The 16,383-nt window shown below is 41.2% G+C and overlaps 1 protein-coding gene across 1 annotated transcript in view; it reads right to left on the bottom strand.

The window, feature by feature from the left end:
* stx18 (syntaxin 18) overlaps positions 1–15,217 on the bottom strand; it is a 29,939-nt gene extending 14,722 nt beyond the window's left edge. Inside the window, exon 1 of the mRNA XM_060901281.1 lies at positions 15,031–15,217. Within this exon, the coding sequence (XP_060757264.1) occupies positions 15,031–15,183 (153 nt within the window). The 5' untranslated portion in view covers positions 15,184–15,217. The remainder of the gene's footprint in view (positions 1–15,030) is intronic.
* Positions 15,218–16,383: the final 1,166 nt, after the last annotated feature.

Genomic DNA, 16,383 nt, shown 5'->3' with positions numbered 1-16,383 from the left:
TGAAAGTTTTGCTTGACAGACAGGAGGTTCCACACACACTGTGTTTCTGTCTCTCTCTTTAGCGCAGCTTATTTACGACAGAAACTCTTTGTGTCTCTCTCTCTCTCTCTCTCTCTCTCTCTGCCTTTCCTCACCCGTCTCCCTCTCCGTCCCTCTCCAGGTATCTCGGAAACTGAAGGCAGATGCCCGTAATGCCTTGCTGCCTCATGAAATCCGTTGTCTCAGAAAGCTGTGTTGTGATCGCTTTGAGCAGTGACAAAAAAGTTAGAATCAACTAAAATATCTTCCTATCATGACAAACTATTCGAGTTTCACAAGGTCTCACTGACGGCATAATATTCATGACCACTTCTCTCTCTCTCTCTCTCTCTCTCTCTCACACATTTATTATGCCAGTGATGTCACGTCACCTCTGAAAACCAAACATGTGAAACACTGGCTTGACTGGTTTCATACAATCAAAAAAAAAAAAAGTTCCGGCTCCATCATCTGTCATTTTATTCAGTATGTTCCTTGACTGGACAATTTGTGCATCGTCTCATACTGCAATAACTTTTAGTTTCTCCTTCAAAATCATTTTAAGGAGGGGGGAAAAAAAAAAACACCACACATGGCTGCCCAAGTAGATAATCCACTCCGTTCATGTTCAGTACACAACTAGGGTTGTCATAATACCAGAATTTTGACTTTGATAATCAAACTTGAGCATCAGGAGGTTTGAGACTCAGTTTAAAACAATGCTTAACCAGCTCATTATCTGTTTATTGCACCGATTAAATATACAACTAAACACTTGTGAGAAAGAAAAAGAAAAACGCCTCGTCAATTTAATTAACTCGTTCGTTCAAACCTTTGTCCGCCCTCTCGGTGTCTCCCAGAGTCCGTCTTGCTTTCTCCACCTGACACTCACTCACTCGGCATCCATCAAACTCAAGCTTTTTCTTTGTCCGATTCTCTCCTTCCACCTGTCTCCAGGTCTCTCCTCCTCTCTGTAATTTATGACCCGGTTCTTTAGCCACAGAAGTTCGAACTATGCTTTGAAAACACAATGAATAAAAGGTTCCAGAAGAATAGTTATGTAAACAGGCCGAATTAAAGTAATTCTGTTGTGCGTGTTACATTACAGGCATTTAGCGGACACTCTTATCCAGAGCGACGTACAACGTACCCAGAGCAGCCTATGGAGCGAGGTGCACTTCAGCCATTCCTGCTGGCCCAGGGAATTGAACCAGTAACCTTTTGGTCCCAAAGCTGCTTCCCGAACCATTAGGCCATGGCTTCCCCATGCACATAGATCAAAATTTTTTGTATATTTCAGCATGCTTGAACGTTTTTTTTTTTTCAGATTTACAAGATTTTAATGTACTCCTATTTGAATGAAGACATGTTTGTCTCTTTATTTCGAAGGTGGATATCAGCTGAGATCAGTTCTCGGAGATCACGGACCTTTTTATGATCATTATCAGTGCTAGAATCATGGGTTGGAGCAGGACAAAAAAAAAAAGACATATCAAGAAAAAGTTTGTGGCACTCTAACTTTTGCTATCAAGCGGAGTTAGGGAGTTAAACAGCAAAAAGGAGAAGAAAAGGTTTTAATATCTATAGTGTATACATGTATTCTGTCTTTGGAACCATGTACATGAGTCACCTGTGGCATGAATCATGAGTTTTTTGGGTTTTTTTGTGGACCATCTGAATGTTATTCTCCACAATCATTGTAATATGTGGGATTTGAATTCTAAAAACACTATGCATGGTTTTCCCCAAAGCGTTTTAGTGTATTGGGCCCGATACGCTTGCTCTGCCTGCCGATACGCTTTGTCGTTTTAGTTAAAATCCGATACGCTTAGATTTAGACCGATACGTTATATTTCCTACCCACAAGTAACGAGATACATAGGAGAGCAAATAACAGATCCATTTACATATTGATTGATATTTGTGTGAAACAAGCGGTCTTTTTTTCCAACGTTTGTGTTGATTCTGTCAAAGTAATATGTCCGCGTGGTATGACGTAAACAAACGTTGGCTATGTCAAGATCACGTGTTCAAACCGTCCAATAAAAATATCGAAAGAAAACGTCAGACATCCCGGAAATTTCAGATTCATTATAAGCGATCTCATTGGCTGCCGATGTTGTCCCCCATCAGACGGGCAAAGCCGACTGATTTTAAAGTGCATATCACGGGTAAATTCAGGAGCGAGATCAATGTAATTCTCCTATTTTATATTAAACTTTGGTCAAATATCTGTAACATTTTGCATTTTGTGTAATTTTTTTTACCTTGCGCAATACCAGAAAAATTCAGTTGAAATCAAGCCATTTGAGTTGAATTGATCCGCCTCTGAAAAAACTTGGCATTTGAATTTCCCGGCAAACACTGATTTTCGTGACGTCGCGTGCGGGACGCCTCCCTCTGAATCCTACGTCAGCGCTGGTTTGTTTATGAGAAAACAACCTGGTGGTTTTCTGCAAATTTCTTCAACGTTATCGCGTAATTATTAAAATGGTTAACAGATGTAGCGTAGGAGGGTGTAGCAACACCAATCTTGATGGGATTAGTACTCATCGTTTTCCAAAAGACCGGACAGTGAGAGAGAAATGGGAGCGCTTGGTCTACACAGGCTGTGCACTGAAACCGTGCAAAGCTTGCGCAGCCTGCTGGCGCTTCCGCAGGTAACGTCACGAATCTGTCTCCAGACTCCCTTGGGATTTTTCCAGACGCGTTTTGTTATTTTATTTTTTTCTGCTGTAGACAGATGGCCTTGTGCAAAATTACCCTTCTGGCTGAGTGTGTAAAGGGACATACTTTCAAAAAAAAAAAAACCTGAAATTGGTCCAGAATATGCACTTTAATCACAAAAGTTTTGACCTAGTCTATCATTCATGAATGTGCTTATAAGGGTGATTCTCATGAAGCTGCAGTGAACATGTCCAGGACGCATTTTCCAAAATCAATACTTAATTCACATAAACTCTGATATTTTGTGTAAAGAAAATAGGGAGCACTGTATGGACAAATGGTTTTCATCATCATATAAACTAATTTTTATATCAATTAAACAAAAAAATCTATGGAAATTCTCATTACCGTTATGTGTCCGCATCCCTTTTTTTAATGTTTACTTTAAATCATATAAAAATTCCTAATTATATAAAAAAATAATAGCGTAAAGTTATTTTAAAACATCTATATTTATGCATAATATTAATATTTTTTGTGTTGAACAAAAAAAGGTACTTGATTTTAAACAAAATAACTGTGTCCGCACCAAATGTTTCTCATTACCGTTTCATGATTTCACCCCCCTATAAAAAGTACATCGTGCCTTTAAATTGATCAGCTATCCCATGATGCATCACTTCAGATACAAGTTTCAAAATGGAGACAAGGTCAGTTGCTCACTCTTCTCTTACTTTGTGATATTTATGTTAATGTTGCTAAATCTGTCCTCAGTTACACTGTCTATTATCATTACCGTTATGATTTAATACTCATTACTTTTAAAAATAAAAAAATATATTATTTTATGATTATTATCACAATATAAGGCTTTAACATGTGGCAAAGTTATAGGTTGCTAGCATGCTAGCATTTCAGGTTATTTGTGAAATCAGCCAAGATTATATCATTACTGTTACTCAATATTCTCATTACCATGCAATGTGAGGGCAATAACAGTAATGAGAACCATTGAGATGGTAATGAGATTCTTATTTAAGATTACTAAAATAGGTATTTAATCAATTTTATTTTAGTATTTCATCGTGAACGAGGCCGGCCGGATGAAAGTCAAAGACTGGATTAACTGCTTCAGCCCAAAGAAGTTCAAATTGGCACATTGTAGTCTTCAATGATGGTTTTTTGTTTCCTTGTCAAATGTTTCATTGTAATTTGCTTGTGTTTCTGGTTCCCTGTTTTGTTACTCAATTGGTTTAACCTAGTAAGTTTCATTACCGTTACATTAATTCTCATTACCGTTTTATTATCTCCTCATTACCGTTATGTGTGGAAAATGATTAATTTTTAAAAATGTTTTTCATCCTATTATAACTTTGGCTCATTTTTCTGTAGTATATTCTCCACCTGTTGTCCACATGAGTTTTTTTTATCAAACATTCTTATAACATTTCCATCAATTAAAAAATTTAATTATATATTACATATTGTGTATCGGTAATGAGAGTTGCGTAACTTTAAATAAATGTCAAAAAAATATAAAATAATTGTCATGGACTGTGCTGTTCATTTAATGGGATATTTTGTGGAAATATGAAATAAATTGTCAAAAAATGTTTTTAACTCATGATCTAGCTTCATTTACTGTAACGGTGATGAGAATTATTCTGGATCATGTAAGCCTCAAATAAGAATAAAATTCTATTAAAATATTTTTCCATTAAAAAAAGATCAACATAGTAAAGTTCACACTATTTTAGGCTCTCAACTTGAAAAAATACTGAAATGAGGTGAAAAACTTTATGTTAATGTGAAGGTCTTCATGAGAATCACCCATAAGTACATAATCTTTCTGCAAACTTAAATGTATGAATGAAGTTTCTTTTCCTTTAAATATGTTTTACTCTTAATCTAGTCCATTTAATAAAGTGCCAAAATTTAAACTTTATAATATGCAGTTGTCTTACTTTTCTTTTCAGTGTATCTTAATTCTACATATATTACGGTAACTGCATCAGAAACATTCTAAACCATTACAGTTATAGTAATACAGCAACTGATTTTAAGGTGGCAGTTCTTAGGTTCAGATCCCTTTGTGATCAACAGAAGGTCATGATGATCGATTCTCTTCATTGGATTGCATAAGATGGAGCAAACCACTGTTCATATTTTCATGGACATTTTTGTTACAACACTACTAGATCATAGATAATTAAGGAATCCCCGTAGATTTTCAATCTATCATATACCTCAGTAATCTATAACAAAAAACAGTTTAATTTGCGTGTTGAACTTTAAGGTGAAATTTCAAATGTGTATACATTAATACTACAACCCCGATTCCAAAAAAGTTGGGACAAAGTACAAATTGTAAATAAAAACGGAATGCAATAATTTACAAATCTCAAAAACTGATATTGTATTCACAATAGAACATAGACAACATATCAAATGTCGAAAGTGAGACATTTTGAAATTTCATGCCAAATATTGGCTCATTTGAAATTTCATGACAGCAACACATCTCAAAAAAGTTGGGACAGGGGCAATAAGAGGCTGGAAAAGTTAAAGGTACAAAAAAGGAACAGCTGGAGGACCAAATTGCAACTCATTAGGTCAACTGGCAATAGGTCATTAACATGACTGGGTATAAAAAGAGCATCTTGGAGTGGCAGCGGCTCTCAGAAGTAAAGATGGGAAGAGGATCACCAATCCCCCTAATTCTGCGCCAACAAATAGTGGAGCAATATCAGAAAGGAGTTCCACAGTGTAAAATTGCAAAGAGTTTGAACATATCATCATCATCATCATCTACAGTGCATAATATCATCAAAAGATTCAGAGAATCTGGAAGAATCTCTGTGCGTAAGGGTCAAGGCCGGAAAACCATACTGGGTGCCCATGATCTTCGGGCCCTTAGACGGCACTGCATCACATACAGGCATGCTTCTGTATTGGAAATCACAAAACGGGCTCAGGAATATTTCCAGAGAACATTATCTGTGAACACAATTCACCGTGCCATCCGCCGTTGCCAGTTAAAACTCTATAGTTCAAAGAAGACGCCATATCTAAACATGATCCAGAAGCGCAGACGTCTTCTCTGGGCCAAGGCTCATTTAAAATGGACTGTGGCAAAGTGGAAAACTGTTCTGTGGTCAGACGAATCAAAATTTGAAGTTCTTTATGGAAATCAGGGACGCCGTGTCATTCGGACTAAAGAGAAGGACGACCCAAGTTGTTATCAGCGCTCAGTTCAGAAGCCTGCATCTCTGATGGTATGGGGTTGCATTAGTGCGTGTGGCATGGGCAGCTTGCACATCTGGAAAGACACCATCAATGCTGAAAGGTACCGTATTTTTCGGACTATAAGTCGCACTTTTTTTCATGGTTCGGCTGGCTATGCGACTTATACTCCGGTACGACGTATATATGGTTTTTTTTTCACCGCGGAATAACTGGAGCTGATGCCGAGTCTGACGACAGCCACGCAGAAGAAGAGGAAACGGCGCTTCGTCTGCTGCTGGAGTTGGCAGAGTTGTTCAGAAGCGACACCGAGGATGAGGAATTCAATGGATTTGCTGATTTGGAATGAAATCGTCAGCTTGATAAACTTGATTGACCTGTGTTTTATTAATAATGATAGGCCTATAGTTATTTAAATAAGTTATGTAATGATTTTAGGCAGTGCTTAATTTGTGAAGTGGGAGGTCACAATACACACACAATAAGTGCGTGTGCATAAAGTTATAGTAAACCACCCCCGCCTTTTTTTTTTTTTTTTTGAGTCGCCGGATCCACCCACCTCCTGCGGAAAAAAAAGGCGGGGGTGGTTTACTATAATGCCGCTTTTCCACTACCAACGCGGCTGAGTTGGGCTGAGCCATGCCGTGCTGAGCCGTGCCGTGTCGAGCTGAGTGGGGCTGTTGGAGTTGCATTTCGACTACAACCGCGCTGAACCGTGCTGGCTGGAAGTGGGTGGACACATTGGGTGGAGTTAGTGAAAGTGGGTGGACGTCACGTGATGTCGTTAGGCGGCGCAAACAGTGACATCAGTGACCTTTTAAGCGGTAGTCTCACGACCCGGATAGTAAACAATAAACATGGAGGACATGGAGTCGTTAGTGTTGCTGGTCTTGGTGCTGTGGCTTGTTGTCACCGACAACGCCAACAGATACTGGCAAGAGCGTATAGATGAGGCGAGGCGCATAAGGCTTCAGAAATTCTCGTAATTCGTAATTCTTCTTCTTCCGGGTTTACGGTGTTTACAGATCCCAGCGTGCTCGTGGGGCGTGTGTGGGCGTGTGAGGACACTCCTCCTCACCAATCAGTGCACAGGGGAGTGTCTGCTCACGCCCCTAGCCCCACTCGGCTCGGTTTGGCTCGCTTCAGCCCCACTCCAAAACGGTGCAAGTTTTGGGTGCTAAGCAGGGCTGAAGCGAGCTGAGTCGTGCTGCTCTGAGATAGTTGAAACGCGAGCCGTGTCGGGCTGAAGTGAGCTGAAGCGAGCTGAAAAAGGGTAGTAGAAAAGGGCCATAACTTTATGCACACGCACTTATTGTGTGTGTGTAAAAAATAATAATAATAATATCAGACATTATGATCTTAGAAAACGCTTTAGTGACGAACAGTTACAGACAGTAATATGTCGTGATATTATGTTATAAAATGTTTTTTATTAGGCTATATATTAAATCTCGTCTCGTCTTCTTCCGCTTATCCAGGACCGGGTCGCGGAGGCAGCAGTCTAAGCATGGAAGCCCAAACTTCCCTTTCCTCTTCCATATATTAAATTATATATTAAATTTATCTTCTAAAATAACAGACTGTACTCATATCACAACCGGTTTATTTCACCATTGGAGATCAGATCACACAAGACATGAATTAATTGACTCATTTTAAGGATTTAAGTAGGGGATTTAAAAGCAGTGCCAGCAGGACTTCATGGCTCGAGTGGATAAGGCGCCATACTATAAATCTGGGGACCCGGGTTCGATTCTGACCTGTGGTCGTTTTCTGAGCCCTCCCTGTTTTTCTCCTGCTCATTAAAAGCAGTGCCAGCAAACATACGTGCAATCAATTCAAGTAATAGTTAAGAAATAAAGGGTTTACAAAACAAGTTGGAGAATTCATTTTAAAAATTTTAGTAAGCTTTCTTGTTTTTTTGCCATTTTTTCCACAGCGCAAGCTAACGGCTACAAAAAACCCGGTGTTCGATTGAGCGGAAGTATACACCCCATGTCCCTCCCTCTTCCCCTTCCACATAGATTTTGTGGATGTCATAGGAGAGAAATCAACAACAGATATCAAAATCAAAACCGAACACTAAACAAATTTTTATTTACTTATTTAATTTATTGTTTGATTTTTTCCCCTTTGTGATGGTCACGGAGGTGATCTGATCCATTTAAATAGCTGCCGGAACACCAAATGAAATGAAAATAGCTGCCGGATCCGACAACGGAGGTTCCGGATCTTGTTCGGTCATGTTCCGGCTCAAATTAAGCCCTGATTTTAGGCCTATAGGCTATTGAATAACTTTATTTTACGGTACATATTCAGCCAGTTTTTCTCTGGGCTATTATAAATGATTTTGTTTTGCATTTTTAAAAGTAACTCTCCTTCCAAGATGAACTTTATTCTTCGTCTCTGATGTTATGGTGTTAATGGTCTGAATAACGTTTGATGTTTTTATCTGATATGACGTTAACTGGCAGGCGCACTTTCTGCCTGTTTTTTTCTCTGAGCGGTGGTTGTTGTTTTTTTTTTTCACTAGACGGTTGTTTTTACTACCGTACCTGTCTTTGGAGATGATATACCTATAGCCTACTTGACCTCTGATTTGATGAAATAAAATTCGACAAAAATGAAGAATGACACTCCTCGATGATGACTACAGCTTTAATAACAAAGATGAAAGAGCCATGGGGTGACAATAAGCCCTACCGGTAAAAATATTCTAAAAGCAAACTGATTAATGCATCAGTAATAGGCTACTAATATTATTAGTTATAATAATAATATAGGCTATTAGTAATAACGATAGTGATAGTATTAAAGATAGTAGTAGATATTTAAAATAATCAGACTAGGCTACTTACAGGGCAAAGGGCGAGTTATCACTGCTCAGCTGTTCGTTTATTAAATAAACAATGCAGTCGCGCAGTAACCACGCGCCGCTTATCAGATAGAATCACAGATTCTATGGATAGGATAACCCTTCAAAAAAGTGCGACTTGTAGTCCGGTGCGACGTATATATGTTTTTTTCGTCTTCATAATGCATTTTTTGGCTGATGCGACTTAAACTCCGGAGCGACGTATAGTCCGGAAAATACGGTATATCCAGGTTCTAGAGCAACATATGCTCCCATCCAGACGACGTCTCTTTCAGGGAAGACCTTGCATTTTCCAACATGACAATGCCAAACCACATACTGCATCAATCACAGCATCATGGCTGCGTAGAAGAAGGGTCCGGGTACTGAACTGGCCAGCCTGCAGTCCAGATCTTTCACCCATAGAAAACATTTGGCGCATCATAAAACGGAAGATACGACAAAAAAGACCTAAGACAGTTGAGCAACTAGAATCCTACATTAGACAAGAATGGATTAACATTCCTATCCCTAAACTTGAGCAACTTGTCTCCTCAGTCCCCAGACATTTACAGACTGTTGTAAAGAGAAAAGGGGATGTCTCACAGTGGTAAACATAGCCTTGTCCCAACTTTTTTGAGATGTATTGTCATGAAATTTAAAATCACCTAATTTTTCTCTTTAAATGATACATTTTCTCAGTTTAAACATTTGATATGTCATCTATGTTCTATTCTGAATAAAATATGGAATTTTGAAACTTCCACATCATTGCATTCCGTTTTTATTTACAATTTGTACTTTGTCCCAACGTTTATGGAACCGGGATTGTATTTAGATCAGAAATCATTGAAACACTGGTAAAATCTATCCTATAATCATGTACAGTGGTGTGAAAAAGTGTTTTCCCCTTCCTGATTTCTTATTTTTTTGCATGTTTGTCACACTTAAAGGGTTTCAGATCATCAAACAAATTTAGATATTAGACAAAGATAATACAAGTAAACGCAAAATGCAGTTTTTAAATGAAGGTTTTTATTATTAAGGGGGAAAACATCCAAACCGAGATCGATCAGTCTGGAAAAGGTTATAAAGGCATTTCTAAAGCTTTGGGACTCCAGCGAACCACAGTGAGCACCATTATCCACAAATGGTCACAACATGGAACAGTGGTGAACCTTCCCAGGAGTGGCCGGCTGACTAAAATTACCCCAAGAGTGCAGCGACGACTCATCCAAGAGGTCACAAAAGACCCCACAACAACATCCAAAGAACTGCAGGCCTCACTTGCCTCAGTTAAGGTCAGTGTTCATGACTCCACCATTAGAAAGAGACTGGGCAAAAATGGCCTGCATGGCAGAGTTCCAAGATGAAAACCACTGCTGAGTGAAAAGAACATAAAGGCTCCTCTCAGTTTTGCCAGAAAACATCTTGATGATCCCCAAGATTTTTTGGAAAATACTCTCTGTGGACTGACGACAAAAGTTTAACTTTTTGGAAGGGCTATGTCTACATTACATCTGCCAGCATTTCAGAAAAGGAACATCATACCAACAGTAAAATATGGTGGTGGTATTGTGACGGTCTGGGGCTGTTTTGCCGCTTCAGGACCTGGAAGACTTGCTGTGGTAAATGGAACCATGAATTCTGCTGTCTACCAAAAAATCCTGAAGGAGAATGTCTGGCCATCTGTTCGTGACCTCAAGCTGAAGCGCACTTGGGTTCTGCAGCAGGACAATGATACAAAACACACCAGCAAGTCCAGTTCTGAACGACTTAAGAAAAACAAAATGAAGACTCTGGAGTGGTCAAGTCAAAGTCTGGACCTGAATCCAATTGAGATGCTGTGGCATGACCTGAAAAAGGCGGTTCATGCTCGAAAAACCTACAATGTGGCCGAATTACAACAATTCTGCAAAGATGAGTGGCCCCAAATTCCTCCACAGCGCTGTAAAAGACTCGTTGCCAGTTATCGCAAAAACGCTTGATTGCAGCTATTGCTGCTCAGGGTGTCCCAACCAGTTATTAGGTTTAAGGGGCAACCACTTTTTCACACAGGGTCATGTAGGTTTGGATTTTTTCCCCTTTAATAATAATATATAGATTTAGGCACTGGCTAAAAGCAGAGCTCCCATCTGTTTCTGGGTTGTTGAATTTTCTTATATGAATGTGTGTATGAATGGTAATTACTAGTACTGGCCACTAGGCTGCATATCTCATCTCATCTCATTATCTCTAGCCGCTTTATCCTTCTACAGGGTCGCAGGCAAGCTGGAGCCTATCCCAGCTGACTACGGGCGAAAGGCGGGGTACACCCTGGACAAGTCGCCAGGTCATCACAGGGCTGACACATAGACACAGACAACCATTGACACTCACATTCACACCTATGGTCAATTTAGAGTCACCAGTTAACCTAACCTGCATGTCTTTGGACTGTGAGGGAAACTGGAGCACCCGGAGGAAACCCACGTGGACACGGGGAGAACATGCCAACTCCGCACAGAAAGGCCCTCGCCGGCCCCGGGGCTCGAACCCAGGACCTTCTTGCTGTGAGGTGACAGCGCTAACCACTACACCACCGTGCCACCCTAGGCTGCATATATGACTGGTAATTACTAGCACTGGCCACTAGGCTGCGTGTATGACTGGTAATTACTAACACTGGCCACGAGGCGGTGTGTATGACTGGTAATTACTAGCACTGGCCACGAGGCGGCGTGTATGACTGGTAATTACTAACACTGGCCACTAGGCGGCGTGTATGACTGGTAATTACTAGCACTGGCCACGAGGCGGCGGGTATGACTGGTAATTACTAACACTGGCCACGAGGCGGCGTGTATGACTGGTAATTACTAAAACTGGCCACGAGGCGGTGTGTCTCGTCTCATCTCATTATCTCTAGCCGCTTTATCCTTCTACAGGGTCGCAGGCAAGCTGGAGCCTATCCCAGCTGACTACGGGCGAAAGGCGGGGTACACCCTGGACAAGTCGCCAGGTCATCACAGGGCTGACACATAGACACAGACAACCATTCACACTCACATTCACACCTACGGTCAATTTTAGAGTCACCAGTTAACCTAACCTGCATGTCTTTGGACTGTGGGGGAAACCGGAGCACCCGGAGGAAACCCACGCGGACACGGGGAGAACATGCAAACTCCACACAGAAAGGCCCTCGCCGGCCCTGGGGCTCGAACCCAGGACCTTCTTGCTGTGAGGCAACAGCGCTAACCACTACACCACCGTGGAGGCAGTGTGTATGACTGGTAATTTCTAAGGGCCTCTGCATGCTCTTGCGACAAAGCTTTCGCAGATAGCTTTTCGCAGACAGTTGTAATTTATTGTTGAGCAGGGAGTAATAGGCGTGCGCGATGTTATTCACCGCCACAATGCAAGGGGGCGCGAAGTCGCGAAATCGCTAGGAGTAGTTGGTGGGTGTGGTTAGTGGAGTGTTTATCCTCCAGTTACTTATAATGACTAGAACTGGAGTCGTATAGATGTACGTACTTCCTCACGTCCTCAATCAACCGCTCTTCGTGCTGCTCCATCTTCGCTCGTGTTTTAAAAAATGGCGGTCGTGAAAACAAACCAAGCCGGGAAAGTAGGGAAGCGGAAGTGCGTGTACAGCGGATGTAAAGTGGACCAATCAGAGCCCTCTTGTCTGCGAGGCTTCTGCGGTGGTCACAATTTTTGGGAGGTGCGCGCAGAGCGTCTGAGAAGGTGGGGGGGCTACGCAGACGCTATCTGCGAGGACTGGGTTGTCAGCATAAATTGGCCTTAACACCGGCCATGAGGCGGCGTGTATGACTGGTAATTACTAACACTGGCCACGAGGCGGCGTGTATGACTGGTAATTACTAACACCGGCCACGAGGCGGCGTGTATGACTGGTAATTACTAACACCGGCCACGAGGCGGCGTGTATGACTGGTAATTACTAACACCGGCCACGAGGCGGCGTGTATGACTGGTAATTACTAACACCGGCCACGAGGCGGCGTGTATGACTGGTAATTACTAACACTGGCCACGAGGCGGCGTGTATGACTGGTAATTACTAACACCGGCCACGAGGCGGCGTGTATGACTGGTAATTACTAACACCGGCCACGAGGCGGCGTGTATGACTGGTAATTACTAACACCGGCCACGAGGCGGCGTGTATGACTGGTAATTACTAACACCGGCCACGAGGCGGTGTGTATGACTGGTAATTACTAACACTGGCCACGAGGCGGCGTGTATGACTGGTAATTACTAACACTGGCCACGAGGCGGCGTGTATGACTGGTAATTACTAACACTGGCCACGAGGCGGTGTGTATGACTGGTAATTATTAACACTGGCCACGAGGCGGCGTGTATGACTACACGTACAAACCACAAAAAATCGACTCGATGGGTTTACCAATTTTTCTTAGGTATGGTCAGGGGCGCCGCTAGGGGGGGAAAGTTAGGACGATTCTAAGGGCCTGGCACTGACAGGGGGGCCTGTGAGGGATATTAATATTATTTTAATAGTATTGCCTTGTGTAAGTTTTTGAAATAAAATATTTCATTTCATCTGTTAAAATATGCAAATTATACATGGTTATGATTTGCTATAACATTTTTCTTGAATTATATATGATCTTGTCATTTCACCCCTCCACCCTTTTTACTAATGGTACAGTCTGATTCTGGGCGCGGGACCCGTGAAATGTGTAGCTCCGTGCATGCGCAGAGCTATTAGCGCAGCTGGCAGTTTTTCTATGTGCGCAACAGAGGTGTACATTCTAGAAGTTGCTAAGCAGGAGTGATGAATTATGAAGTCCGGATATCACATTGTGTGTGAAAAAAAATCACCTTTTTTCATAGGTATCTTTATTGTATAATTAAGTCTAGATGTTTTGCCATTGTTCATGTGTGGATTTGTTGTTAAGTATTTAACTTTAATATTTTGCACATTAGCTGTGATCATAGATATCATTGCTATTGTTCATGTGTGGATTTATTGATACTGTTGCTAAGTATTTAACTTGAATATTTGAACATTTGCTGTGTTTTCTAATAAATGTGTGATGCCTAAAAAAAACCAAAAACACTTAGTGGATTTCTTGCAGTGCACTAAGTAATTGTATCAAAAAACTAGTGTAGTTATTCATCAAGGCATACATTTGATCACATACAATAAGTCAATAAATGGAGGAAACAAAGGAATACATTTTGTAATCCTGATTATTGATGATGTTTGCTGGAGGGCTCTGGAGTATCCATAATGTGCATACAGAATGTTATAAATCCATACTGATACAGTGATGCATGCAATTTCTCTCAACACAAACATTTGGATTGAATGAACTCCATAGGCTACTGAGTGGCCTAATAATAGTTGCTCATAAAAGAAAAAAAAATATCTTCCATATATATCATGGAATTTTCATTTTAAGGCAAGTCTATTCAGTCTAATTCTGACAGTTCTGCATTTAAAATGTTCATATACCAAATAATTGTATCACCTAAACTTGCTAGGTAGCTGATCATATGCATAGTAAAGTAGAAGTGCCAGCCAAAAACAGACTTCAAATTCAGTTCCTTGAGCTTGAAATTTTTACCGGGGGGGGCCCCTAAATTGTAATCTTTCATAGGGCCCAAGATTTTTAGCGGTGCCCCTGGGTATGGTGCTCCGCTCGGGAGCTCCGCTAAAAACCTTCATTTAAAAACTGCATTTTTATGTTTTACTTGTGTTATCTTTGACAATTATTTAAATTTTTTTTGATGATCTGAAACATTTAAGTGTGACAAACATGCAAAAAAAAAAAGAAATCAGGAAGGGGGCAAACACTTTTTCACGCAACTGTATCTAAAAACTCTCAGACCCTGAAAATGCACCTGAGAGCATGGATCTTCGTTTGTCTGTGTATTATCATGCCAGAATTTAGGGCTTTAATTTTTTTCTGGGGAAAACACTGCTATGAGATGGACAAGTAGGGTGTGAGTTCTTCAGCTGGGACAATGTCCTCAAAATAACTCCACTTGAGTGGCCCTACACATGCACTTTAATAATAGGACTATGTGTTGAAGAAATCACATTTTAGCTCGTGTTTTGCATGTAATCCTGAACGTCGGGTCAGGAGACACAAATAACAATAAAACGCATAAATAAGGTAAACACTGAGGTCATTATTTCAGACCAGGCTTAATGCTATTCTGACTCCTGAGGCTAAGCTAGTTAGCATTTAGCACAATAAACCCCTCACCACTTCCTTGGCTTTGCTAGAGAAGCTGTTTTTCGGTCTATTTCTCCGCACGAGTTCATCCTTTGCACTCTCCGGTCCGACGCCGATCGCCTTGTTACGTGTCTTCACCGTTTTCACGCTCGCCTTGAACAGTAAAGTGATGTCCACCGCCATTTTTCCAACATACACACGTCATCCGCGCCGGCAGCGTCGCTGCGCTTACGTCATATTCCTGCGACAAAAACACGGCTCTGCACTGCAAATCGATTGGTACGGAATACAGGAATGTATAACTGGTACAACAAGCAAAAGAAGTGCAGAAACTGAAGATTGTTTAACACATAATTTATATATATATTTTACATTTTTGTAGACATTATATATTACACGTATAACATATGTGACGTTATGTTTCCTAAATGCACTGTCAACAAGCGGCCACAAGAGGTCGCGTTTCAATTCTGTCTTTCCCCTGGTGAAATTTTATCTTCAAAATCCACAGCAGTGAAACTGTGAGAAAATCGAACACAAACTGAAACTTTAGCTCTTATATAAAAAAGCTGAGCTAGTGTCAGTCTTGAAGGAAAACTCCACACATCCATACATGATCTGTAGCTGCTTATCCTGTTCTGCAGGGTCGGAGGCAAGCTGGAGGCGATCCCAGGTGACACTGGGCGAGAGGCGGGGTACACCCTGGACAAGTCGCCAGGTCATCGCAGGGCCGACACAGAGACATTCACACCTACGGTCAATTTAGAGCCACCAATTAGCCTAACCTGCATGTCTTTGGACTGTGGGGGAAACCGGAGCACCCGGAGGAAACCCATGCAGACACGGGGAGAACATGCAAACTTCACACAGAAAGGCCCTCGCCGGCCACTGGGCTTGAACCCAGGACCTTCTTGCTGTGAGGTGACAGTGCTAACCACTACACCACCGTGCTGCCCCAACTCCACACGTCAAATATGTTTATTTATTATTATATTTATACTTTGATTTGTGGTTTTCCTGCTAATGTGTTAGCTGATGCTGCATTTTCGTTCTTCCTGTGAGAACTTAGCGGTTGCAAGAAAAGAAGAAAGAAAGAAAGCACAACTTTTATTCATCACACACTTATGAAATTTCCTCTCTGCATTTAACCCATCTGAAGCAGTGAACACACACATGCGCACCAGGGCTTTACATTAGCACCCGCCCACCCACCAAATGCAGGTAAAATTCGGCTTTGGTGGGTAATAACTTCAGTCCCACTTGCGGTTTATTCTGTAGTATGACAATATATTTTAATTGTAGTTTTCTCTGAAGGCATCTGATGTAATAAACGCATTGCAATGTAATATTACATGCCTACAACTCCCATGAGCACCTGCATAA

The sequence above is a fragment of the Neoarius graeffei genome, chromosome 20 (genome assembly GCF_027579695.1).
Source record: "Neoarius graeffei isolate fNeoGra1 chromosome 20, fNeoGra1.pri, whole genome shotgun sequence".
Classification (NCBI taxonomy): Eukaryota; Metazoa; Chordata; class Actinopteri; order Siluriformes; family Ariidae; genus Neoarius; species Neoarius graeffei.
Note: the sequence above shows the minus strand (reverse complement) of the source record. Positions and strands in the feature narration are given on the sequence as shown.